This window comes from Theropithecus gelada, chromosome 15, assembly GCF_003255815.1.
Source record: "Theropithecus gelada isolate Dixy chromosome 15, Tgel_1.0, whole genome shotgun sequence".
Lineage (NCBI taxonomy): Eukaryota > Metazoa > Chordata > Mammalia > Primates > Cercopithecidae > Theropithecus > Theropithecus gelada.
In genome coordinates, this window is record NC_037683.1 from 81,502,581 (window position 1) to 81,514,834 (window position 12,254).

General features: G+C 43.8%; 1 protein-coding gene across 3 annotated transcripts in view; it reads right to left on the reverse strand.

Annotated features, from left to right (window-relative positions):
- The window catches only part of DOCK8 (dedicator of cytokinesis 8), a 237,404-nt gene that overhangs the window by 81,570 nt on the left and 143,580 nt on the right, over positions 1-12,254 (reverse strand). For all 3 annotated transcript variants that reach the window (XM_025360064.1, XM_025360066.1, XM_025360065.1), the window contains 6 exons: positions 11,051-11,121; positions 9,879-10,017; positions 9,160-9,261; positions 4,835-4,930; positions 3,932-4,166; positions 1,193-1,357 (listed from right to left, as the gene is read on the reverse strand). In XM_025360064.1, the coding sequence (XP_025215849.1) occupies positions 1,193-1,357; positions 3,932-4,166; positions 4,835-4,930; positions 9,160-9,261; positions 9,879-10,017; positions 11,051-11,121 (808 nt within the window). The remainder of the gene's footprint in view (positions 1-1,192; positions 1,358-3,931; positions 4,167-4,834; positions 4,931-9,159; positions 9,262-9,878; positions 10,018-11,050; positions 11,122-12,254) is intronic.

The window sequence follows — 12,254 nt, forward strand, 5'->3', positions numbered from 1 at the left end:
CAGTTTGGAGTGCAGTGGCACGATCTTGGTTTACTGCAACCTCCGCCTCCCAAGTTCAAGTGATCCTTTTGCTTCAGCCTCCTGAGTAGCTGGGACTACAGGCACCTGCTACCATGCCTGGCTAAGTTTTGTAATTTTTGTAGAGATGGGCTTTTGCCATGTTGCTTAGGCTGGTCTTGAACTCCTGAGCTCAAGTGATCTGCTCACCTGGGCGTCCCAAAGTGCTGGGATTACAGGCGAGAGCCACCGCACCCAGCCACATCACTAGTATTTTTAAAAACTCAATCAAATTTTCAGATTTGCTAGAAATGAGGTTGCACAGACCAACAAAAGTGCCATGTTTATTTGGGTCTGCAATTTTGTGAACTCACTGATGCTAATGTTTATATCATGCTGACAAGAAGTTCTACTTGATTATTACCTATGTAAATAATTAAGAAGAATTGGGGAAATGCATTACTATTATTTCAATAGTTTAGTTTGAGGGAAATGTGAAAAGGGATTTTTTTTTTTAATAACAAAAAGTTTAAGAACCACTGTCATTGGATACATCTTATTTCCTTTATTATACTAGAATCCTAGGCATCAGTCACCACTTCTCCATCTTAAAAAAGAGATTCTCAGCTGAATCATAAATTAGCAAGTGGGTAAAGACCAGTGAGGGATTATCAAATGGGCAGACCAAATAAGTGTTTAGAGCATAAAAAGAGGCAAGGGAGGAAGAAAGATCTATAAAGAAACACATAATTTCAGCATTCATGTAAGTTTTGTATTGTTCTGAAAACTAAAATGGAATTTTAGGGTGTTTGTTTGTTTGTTTTAAGAGACGGGATCTCGCTGTGTTTCCCAGGCTGGAGTGCAGTGGTACAATGATGGTTCACTGCAGCCTCCAACTCCTGGGCTTCAGTGATCCTCCTGCCTCAGCTTCCTGAGTAGCTGGGACTACAGGTATGTGCCACCTTGCTCTGCTAATTTTTATATTTTTTGTAGAGACGGGGTCTCGTTATGTTCCCTGGGCTGGTCTCCAACTTCTGGCTCCAAGTGATCCTGCCATCTCAGCCTCCTAGAGTGCTGGGATTGCAGATGTGAGCCACTGCACCCAGCATAGGATGTTTTATTTTGGATCACACTGCAGTGGGGTGGAGGTTGTGATGCCCTGCCCACAAGAGTCCCACGCTCAGGGCAACTCTACCTGACTTGGGCGCGTCCCTTTGCAGCTCCGGCAGGCGGAAGACGTAGTGCACGTACGAAGCCAGCAGGCAGTTCCTCCCATGCTGGTCCTTGCTCAGGTCCTTGCTGTTGTGCAGACTGTTGGCGATGGCCACCACGGACTCGAAGGCAAACTGGGAGAAGTTGGCTGAGGAACCAATAGAAAAATGGGTAGTCCCACAGCTGGTCCTTAAGGAGACCGAGGTGGAAGTTTCTCCAGGACAGTGACAATGAGTCCTGACCACTGATCAATTTAACTAGGCCTGGGAAGGGTAAATGGTTTTGGTGAGCTCTGGCATGCTGGCTGTGAGTACCACAGATGCCTTCACATTCCCTCCTTTGACCTTCCTCCTCCTGCCACTGAGTAGCATGGATGGTTTTTAATGACAAAGACATAAGACTGTCCAGATCCTCCCTCTCTAAGCCAGGTTGTACACGGATGCTACTCAGTGGGGGCTGCAGACGGACATGACCACTATCACCTGGTTGCTACTCAGAAATGCAGACTCTCAGGCCCCACCCCAGAGGGTGTATGAATCAGGCTCTGCATCTTTACGAGATGCCCACGTGACTGTTGTGGACACTATGATTTGAGATGTGGGGCACAACGCTGATTCTTGTACAGATTAACCTAAAAATGTTTGCATATCAAGTCATTCCCACAGTAGACCCATGCATATTTGATTTCCTGCATAGAGCCTCTTGTTCTGGTGGCCCACGCCTACGTAGTTTGGCTGCGATCTACTTATCTAACCTTGTACCCTTTTTGGCTCAGTTCAACTTCCCTTAAAATGAGGCAGTCATTGTATTGTCTCATCATGCCTGCTCTCTTACCTCTGAGACTTTGCTCATGCTGTTGTCCTCACCTAGAAAGCCCTCCTCACTCCTATCCACAAAATCACACCAACCCTGTGAATCTCAGCACAAGTCCCACCTCCTCCATGAAGCCGTCCGACTCCACACAGTACAGGGCTCAAGTGAAACTGAGTTACGTGATTCTCCAGCTGTTTCTGGTGGTAAACTGTCTCTCTGTGAAAGCCGGAATCCCTCCCGTGCAAAGTGTATTTCTCATATGTTTTGTGCCCCCGCTGTGCTTTCCATTGCATAGACACAGAATAGGTTCTAAATAAATGCTCGTAGACTAGCCACCTCCACTTACTCTGCCTGTGCCAACACCACGTGGTCCCCACACCACAAGGTGGTAACTTGCTATGGAGAAGCTGCTCAAAACATATAAATATTTTGTCTGGTGAACAAGTCTGTATTAACTAGCTGGAATATACAAAGCAGTGTGCCACATATGTGGGGGTGTAGAAAGCAATCAAAGGAGGGCAGAGCTCTGCAAGAATCTAGCTGGAGAGGCAACTGCTACATGGATGAAAAGTTAGCCTCCAACACAGGACGTTTGAGCTGTGGAACCACAAAAGATGCATCTCAGGGTGCAAAGCAGAGTGAGAGATTAAGAGGACACGCCCCTTCCTGGCTCTAAAAGCTCCCTCACTTCATTGTCCCAGCCCACTTTCATACGTGCTTATGTTTCACCACCATCCGTGCTATTGACTTTCTTCCTGACACTCCCACACTTTTCTGGTTCTCTGCTGTGCCACGCTCATCTCATTGCCCCTATTTTGTTGGTTTTCACTCTATCCCTTCTTCAAGGCCATCTCTTCGTGTGGACCTCCTGCATCCTCCCAGATGGATGTTTTCTCGCTCTCTCCTTTGATACCACCCTCCCCACCACCACTGAAAAATTTAGCTGTGTCCCTTTGAGGACCCCTGTCCTGTGCTGCTGACTCTTTGCCATATTATAAGTCCTGTAAGGTCTGAGATACTCTTGGTTATTGTCGCAAAGCCTACAACTTTTAGTACAGTACTGGGCATATGGATGGTACCCAAAAGACATCTGCTGGACTGGACAGCAAAGAGCTATATAGGCACAGCTGAAAATGGTGGCAAATAAAGATGCCCTACACCAGCCAGTCTACCCTGGAGGAGTTATGAGAACCACTGGACCCTGGTCATGCCTCCAGGATAAGCTTTTGAGATGATTTGTAAGGGAAAATGTACACATTGTATTTAGTGTTAATTTGTTAAAAGCAAGCATTTGAAACAGACTGTAAGAGAGAGAACAGATGAGTTCTAGGGGGAGGGATGAATAGGGAGTGACTGCTAAAGGGTATGAGGTTTTATTTGGAGCTGATGGAAATGTTATGAAATTAGATTGCAGCGATCATTGCACAACCTTGTGACTATACTAAAAACCACTGAACTATACACTTTAAAATAGTGAGTTTATGTTTTAACTTTAAAAATTGATCACATTGTGTTTCAATTTAGAGAGTTCCTTCCCTCCATTTAACACAGGTTGTCTTACTCTAAAATGTTCCATTTCCTGTTAGTCAAACAAACAAAAATATCTTCAAGGTAAAATGAATTCATCAATGACCAGAAATGGAATTTGAAAGACTGCCTATAATCACTTAATAAAGTTTACAAAAAGCTATAATATTAAGAACCCTATCTTAATGTTTCTTTTTCTTTCCAACATGCAGAGAGTGTCAAAAAAAAAAAAATAGCACAAGACTTGGCCTCCCTTGAACACACATCATCAGTGGAAAGGAAGATCACATTGTCTCTGGATTTCTGGAAAGTCATTCTTCATCAAAGAAGGCAATGCTTGCTTGCTCCTGCCTCCTCCCAGCCCAGCCCTGCAGGTTCATACCTGTCTGGCCAGCGATGACCATGGGCTGCACGGACAGCTGGAAGAGCTTGTCCAGCACCAGGTGCAGGAAGAGCACGAGCGGCTCCAGGCGGGAGGAGTTCAGGCAGATGATGCTGAGCTTCAGCTCGTGCTCCAGCGCCATCTCGCTGATCTTCTGATCCAGCACGCGGATGGGGAAGGTCACCTGGCTCTCCAGGGAGTGGCAGAGGGTGAAGAACTTCTCCAGGTGGTTGTCCTGGGAAGGGAGAAGGCAGGTCATGGGGTTTTATATCATCATTGTTCACCAGTGGATTCATAAACACAATTGAATAGCTCTTTATGGATAGAACCTCTTATCCAGTGTTTCAGACCAGAAGACCTAAGACATGATGTTTCAGACTGAGGTTATGAACTTCTTTGTAGAATGTGGTGCACAAAATTGAACCTTTCAATAATTATTAGCGAAGAACAAATAATGTAGGCTCTGACATGTTCTGTAAGCAGAGGTCAGCATACCAGGTAAGCATACTGCCAAGAGAGGGGTCTCAGCAGATGCAGAACTCAGACAGTGGCAGGTGATGGAGGGAGTACGGAATTTCTTTTCAAAGGCTGGTAAAGTGGCAGAATTATGGAGGGAAAAGAGGTAACAGCAGATGAGAGCTTCAAATCAAGTGTCCCTGCAAAGTTTCTCAACCACCATTGCAGATACAAGGTTCTTTCCTTTAGGTACTCAGCGGTTTTGTAAGGTCTTTCTATTCCAACGACAAATGAAACCTAAAGAGGTTTGCATGTCCCCACAAAGAACTAAAGGATTACTTTTTATGTATCTGTAGACAAGGATTTTCATTGATCTTTTATTGGCCTGTCCTTCAAAGGTTCCTCTGCTGCACCTTTACCTTCATTATTAACATTGACATTCCTTACCTGGGTGTGCACAGAAGAAACGGCTTGCACTTCAATATTAAATACTCCCTTATGTCCTTCAGCCCACTTAATGGGAGGATTCTGTAAAGGGACTTTCTGTGTTAAAGAAGAAGAAGAAGAAAAAAAAAAAAAAAGATTAGCAATCCAATTCCCTTTTCTGATTACTAACAAGTAATGCAGAGCAACTTGACTGGAAACGTCAGGACTATACAAATACAGAACTCTCTCGAAAACTAATATAACTGGTCTTGGAGTCAGGAGCCCTGGATTCAACTTCAATTCCACACCAAACTGGTTATTATGTATTTATTTATTCATTCCTTTTGAGACAGGGTCTCACTCTGTCGCCAGGCTGAAGTACAGTGGTGCAATCACAGCTCACTGCAGCCTCGACATCCTGGGCTCAAATGATCCTCCCATCTCAGCCTCTGGAGTAGCAGGGACTAGAGGCACATACCACCACACCTGGCTAATTTTTCTATTTTTTGTAGAAATATGGTTTCACCATGTTGCCCAGGCTGGTCTCAAACTTCTGGGCTCAAGTGATCCGCCCGCCTCAGCCTCCCAAAATGTTGGGATTACAGGTGTGAGCCACTGCGCCCTGCTTCAAACTAGTTATTTTTACTTAGACAAGTCAATTAAACTTTCTGGGCCTTGGCTGGGTGCAGTGGCTCACGCCTGTAATCCCAGCACTTTGGGAGGCCGAGGTGGGCAGATCATGAGGTAAGGAGATTGAGACCATCCTGGCTAACACGGTGAAACCCTGTCTCTACTAAAAATACAAAAAATTAGCCAGGTGAGGTGGTGGGCGCCTGTAGTCCCAGCTACTCGGGAGGCTAAGGCAGGAGAATGGCGTGAACCCGGGAGGCGGAGCTTACAGTGAGCTGAGAGTGCGCTACTGCACTCCAGCCTGGGCAACAGAGCGAGACTCTGTCTCAAAAAAAAAAAAAAAAAAAAAACTTTCTGGGCCTTAATGTTCTGTTCTCATGCTGTGAGGAGAGGGTTGAACTGTGTGATCTGTCTCTAAGTTCCAAACCAGCATTGATAATTCTGGATTCTAGGAATTAAAATAAGTTAAGATCCCAGCAATTTCCCCATTAATCAGGATTGTCAGGACGAAGTATAGAATATCTTTACAAGACATGAAGTTTTAATTCTTTTGAGTACCTGATTTTACTTTCCCTTTTACCACAGTTTTTCCAAGTGTTTCCAACATGTTTCTAGGCCAGTTTGGCTCCTGCTTTAATTACTCAAAGTGACTCTTTTATACTGTTTATATATCAATACCTTTGTAGGCCTTAGAGACAGTTTCTTGCCTGAAATTCCCATTGAAATTGAATTCCTTTACAGATGTCCTGCAGTGTTGAGTGAGGAGGGCCTCGCCTAGGTCTGTATGTCTTTCATGGTAATGGAAGGTAGACATGTACATGGGATGGAGGCCGTTAAAGCTATCTGCAGCAGTCACGAGCTGGGGCCCAAAGTGGGTTCTAGCCCACACGTATGTTCTGTTTGAAGTATTAGGAACTTTGAAATATTAGTTACCAACAGTTGAAAGCCTGAGAATTTCCTATAAAAGACTGCTTTCCTAACCTCATTTGAGTACTGGAAGATATGAAAAAAATGGCCTCATATCCTAGCATGGCACCAATCTGCACAGTGAAGGAACAGCTGCAACCTTCAGACGGGGCAGAGACAATCTCCAGAGTGAATAGCTGCCACCAGAACAAGGCATTCATGTATGTTACGCATCTGGATCCTGTGGGCACTTGAGTTTGCCATCTGTGATCTAAAATAGCACTGTCCAGTGGAAATATAACGTGAGCTATATATGCAATTTAAAGTCATCTAGCAGCCACATTAAAAAAGTAAAAAGGGGCCGGGCATGGTGGCTCACACCTATAATTCCTGGACTTTGAGAGTCCAAAGCGGTAGGACCACATGAGGCCAGGCATTTGAGACCAGCCTGAGCAGCATAGAAAGACCCTGCCTCTGCTGGAAAAAAAAAAAAAAAAAAAATTAGCTGGGCATGGTGGTGCATGCCTATAGTCCCAGCTACTAAGGACGCTGAGGTGAGAGGATTGCTTGAGCCTATGAGTTTAAGATTACAGTGAGCTGTGATCATGCCATTGCACTCCAGCCTGAGTGACAGAGCAAGACTCTGTCTCTAAAAAAAAAAAAAAAAGGAACATGTGAAAGTAATTATATTTCATTCAATATGTAATCAATGTAAAAAATTATTAATACAATATTTCACATTTTTCCCCACTAAAGTTTTGAAATCTGGTGCATATTTTATTTATAGTACATATCTCTGTTTGAACTAGCCATATTTTCCTCAATAGCCACATGCAGCTAGTGGCTATCTGATTAGTGCAGGTTTAAAGGATACTAGGAGAGGCTAAGGTGTATCTATAAACACAGCATGGGGCACGTAAGAAACAGGAACTAATGTTTACTTAGGAATTGAGTTTCTTGTTTGGCATGCATTATCTCATTTAATGCCTACAGCAACCTTATAGGCACATATGCAGATATGGGCTCAGTTTCACCTTTGAGACTCAGAGAGGGTAAGGAACTCACCCACATTCACACAGCTAGGGAGTGGCAGAATCTGGACTTTGGACACAGATTTGTCTCTCTCCAACACTCAGGTCTTTCCTATAGCTTAAGAAGTTAATGGGAGGTTCTAAGAAATTAGAGTGTGCAACTTGATGATGAGAAGGTGGTTTTGAGGGCTACTGAAAGGTGTTGATGTCCAAATCATAAAGACCAATCAGGGAATGTCTGTGGACGTACTTGGATTGCCACTTAGATGGTTTTGAGGAGAGAAGTTTTGGTTTACCAGGTACGTGCCTGTGGCCCAGGGCAAAAGATGGGTCTCTCTTTAGGGAAAAAAGAAAATAAGAGGAAAACAGCTGGAAGCGAGACAGTGGATGGTGATAGAACAGAGAAGAAAGTTGACTGGAACAGTTGAAACTAAATTCAAATTCCTGCGAAATTCTTCAACTTGAAAATTGCAAGGAAAACAAAAGAGATGCAGGATCTGTAGATTAAAAGTATCTTCAGAGACATATCAACCAATAGCAGTGTGTGGACCTTATTTGGATACCAATTTTAAAAAGCAAGCATTGAAAATATATCATTAGTGCAATAATTGAAAATTTGATCAGTGACTGAATATTTGTGACTGAATATTTGATGATATTAAGAAATTACAGTTAATTTTAAAGTATGACAATGGTATTGTGATGGTTAAAAACAAAGCCCTTATCTTTTAAGATGCAGACTAAAATGAAATATGATGTATGAGATTTACTTCAAAATAATACTTATTGATGTGAACCTATGCAAGGAACTGAGAAGTGTGACAGCAGTGTGACAGCTGGTGCAGTCAGGGTGGACAGTCCCCTGGGCTCCCTTTATTATTTATTTATTTATTTATTTATTTTGAGACAGAGTCTCACTCTGTTGCCCAGGCTGCAGTGCAGCGGCATGATCTCGGCTCACTGCAACCTCCACTTCCCAGGTCCCGAGTAGCTGGGATTACAGGCACCTGCCACCATGCACAGCTAATTTTTTTGTATTTTTAGTAGAGACGGAGTTTCACCATGTTGGCCAGGCTGGTCTTGAACTCCTGACCTCAAGTGATCTGCCTGCCTCGGCCTCCCAAAGTGCTGGGATTACAGGCACCCACCACCAGGCCTGGCTAATTTTTGTGTTTTTAGTAGAGATGGGGTTTCGCCACGTTGGGCCAGGCTGGTCTTGACCTCTTGACCTCAGGTGATCCGCCTGGGCTTCCCTTTAAATGGGTGCAGTGCAGCAGAGTGCATGGGCAAGAGGAAGTGCCAGAAACAGGAAGTGGGTAAGGCAATTGGCATTAGGATTGTTAGGGGAATAAATACCTTGGTATCTATTGGAGAGCTGTGCCAACTGACCCAAGAAAGAAACGGATGGAATCTGGCCTGGGAACCTTTTATAAGGATCCTTGATGGGAGCGGTTGTTCATTATGATTGGCCTTAGTTTGCCTCCTCTTCTAGAACACATTACTCTGGGAATCCCTCTGTGGTAGATAATGCAAGGTAATGCTGCCTTCGGTGTAGGTTGCATCTACTAAACATTCTGATTTGGTGACATTTAAAAGAATGAGGTTTCACAGTCAGTTATTCCTCCCATCCTATCAGAACAATGTGCTCTCTGAAAACATGGTGTGCTCCAGAGAACACAATGAGCATCCTTGGCCACATGGGAATGAGAAGTGGGTCTGGGAAGGTGGTCCAAGACTACGGCTGGACAAGAAACAGCTGATGGCCAGCTTGCCAATTACCTCAGCAGAATGCATGGAGTAGTTGGGTGGCAATTTTTCCAAGGCAACTGGGAGACAGTAGGATCCAGTTTGAAGACGTTCATTTAAGAGAATTGGCAGCCACTGAAACAGATGATGTAAATAATAACGTGGTATTTATTACAGCATATAATTCTGGCAATTTATCTAGCTCGCAATAATCAAATGCAACTAAACAATGATTAGATATTGACCAGTACTCTTTTTGGCAGTAATTTCTGTCCAGTTCTTTGCATTTTAAATCTCTGAGAGCTCCTGAAATGGTAATATTGATGATTTATTGCTTTCGGAGCTAAAGCAGTAGCATTTTTCTCTGTAGCCAATGTTTGTGTGTGTCTGAACAACATCAATGTTTATTTTACCTGTTATATTTTTTAAGGAAAAAATTGTTTCTTCTTGGGGGCAAAGCTAGTTCTATATGTGAAGCATGGATATTAAATTTGGAAATAGTGAACACTGCAACGCTTTTTAAAAAACAAATGAGTATTCTTTGAACATCTGCCACCCACTAGCTTTCCATTCCTGAAATTTGACATTTGCTAAGGCAAATCATTTCTGCCTCTTGCTATAATGTGGCTTAGCATGTTTTGCTACTTCTGACAGGAAAAAATCAAGTGAATAGAATTTGGTTGTTTATCTCTGCAGGGACCTCAGATGCACCAACAACTGCAGTGTGAGTCAGCAGGCTGGAAACAACTCACTGAATATCCCAGGAGAGTTTCCACGGAGGCTCCTTGCTTTTGCTGACAGCTGATATGGTAAAAGGTGAACAGGAGGTGGTGATTTACTGTGAGCTTAGCGGGGAGCTTAATTTTCACTTCTTCATAGAAGTCAGGAGACCTGTTTCAAAAGCACATTATACACAAATAACTTTTAGCAAGAATGATGACTTCTCTGATTGTAAAACGCCACAGCCCCTTTGCTCCTCAGAATTTGCCTGGTGTTTTGCTTCTCATTTTACATTACTCTGCTCTGAAGCTGGAAGTCCCTGAGACCAAGCTTATGTTATTAGATACACTTCCCTTACCTAAAACTGTTCATGAACTAAAGGCTTTGTCAGGAAAAAACAAAAACAAACAAACAAACAAAAACTCCCCCACACACAATGGAAAATTCCAATAACTTAATTTGAAGAAAGGATGAGGTCTGGACTCCTGCTGTGACCTCCTTTTCCATCTCTACCCAAGGAACAGAGCCTAGCACCTGGCTGCACTCATCAAAGAGTAGAAGCAAATGAATGAGGCAGGAGGAAAAAGGAACCTGATTTAACTGAATTATGAAGCCCTAGATGCTTACGAGGGTTTCATGTACATTACCTCACTTAATCCTCATCCCAACCCCAGAACATGCTTAAATGAAGGACTTAAATAGGCCCAGGTTATCAAATCCAATTCTGTCCGACACTGTGCAGATGTCCCTCCCTTCCCTGTGGAACATGAATAACAGTGTAGGCATTATCCCATGACTCCATTTGCCAGTGGAATAATGAGTGTTCCATTTCTCCTTTGGTCAGCCTAGGCAGGTAGTGGGGCAGGTGTCAAGTGGAGCGGACAGGGACACAGGGCAAGCGGGGCTGGACTGTGCTTCTGGCCCCCTCCACTGTCTCAAAGCAAGTTAGGAAATGTGTTTCCTTAATTAACGTAATACAGCCTCTTTGCATCATACTAGAATAGAAGCTTCCAGAAAAGTCAAAACTATATTGGATTCTTGAAGACATGTTCTTCTCTCAGTCTTGGTTAATGGCATGGATTTCCTTTGCCCCTCAGTTCCTGAATTATACAAATAGTTACGAGGAACCACCCAGGGGACTTGGAAAAACCAGGAGATGATGAAAGCATCTTGGCGTATATTGAGAATGCTGAAATAGACTTACTTATTATGGTATGTAACGGCTGTGTACACTTCCTGCAGAAATTCAGGCCCGCTGGACTTTCCAAAGATGACCTGTTCACCAGTATAGAAAGGATCAAATTATCAGTAACATTTGGGTACATCAAATTGACTATCATCAGGCCAACAGGATGTTCTGGTATCAAAGAGCTGCATTTTGTACAATTAAGAGTGCTGGGTTGGCCAGGAGCAGTGGCTGACACCTGCAATCTCAGCACTCTGGGAGGTGGGCGTGGGAGAATGGCTTGAGCCCAGGAGTTGGAGACCAGCCTGGCAACATGGCGAAGCCTCATCTCAAAAAAAAAAAAAAAAAATACAAAATTTAGCCAGGCATGGTGGCACATGCATATAGTCCCTGCTACTCGGGGGGCTGAGGCAGGAGGATCGCTTGAGCCTAGGAGGCAGAGGTTGCAGTAAGCTGAGATTGCACCATTGCACTCCAACCTGGGCAACAGAGTGAGATCCTGTCTCAAAAAGAAAAAAAAAAAAAAAAAAAAAGTGCTGGGTCTACAACTGGCCCGAGCACACAGTGCAGAGGAACTGGATATGAAGGGTGAAACGAGGTTCCAAGGGGCTATATTAGTGACCAAGGGCCACAGGTTTGTAAGATTATAAAACCAGTACTCTCTCCACTCTGCCTCACTGCCTAGAGGTCTATCCAACAGGCCAAAGTTACATACTTTCGCCTTGAGTGAGAAATCCCCGGTCCAGGTTCTTCTCTCTCCAAACATATAGACCTAGTTACTTAGGTGATTTGAATCTCCACTGCCTTATCAACATGTGTGCCATTTAGAAAAAAGATACCTCCTTGGGCCTGAAGCAGCATTTAGGATGCATTACGAACAAGTGCACTTACCTTTGTGCAGAGAAAAAAGCTCTTTCCTCTAGATGCAGTAATCCCAACACCAGAACCCAGGGTTCAGTGAATGAAGAACAGACTGGATTTTAGCCCACAGTCACCCTTGGCTGGGCATCCTGGCTGCCACAGGATCTGCACAAGCATACTGGGTACTCCTGGCAGCGTCATGCTAGGGGTCTGAGCAGAGAGGACTAAGAGGACCTCACCACTGTCTCAAGACACCTTGCATTGGGAAGACAGGTGGGACATTAGGAGAAAGGTTTTTTTCTTTTTTTTTTTTAAACGGAGTCTCGCTGTGTCTCCCAGGCTGGAGTGCAGTGGCGCGATC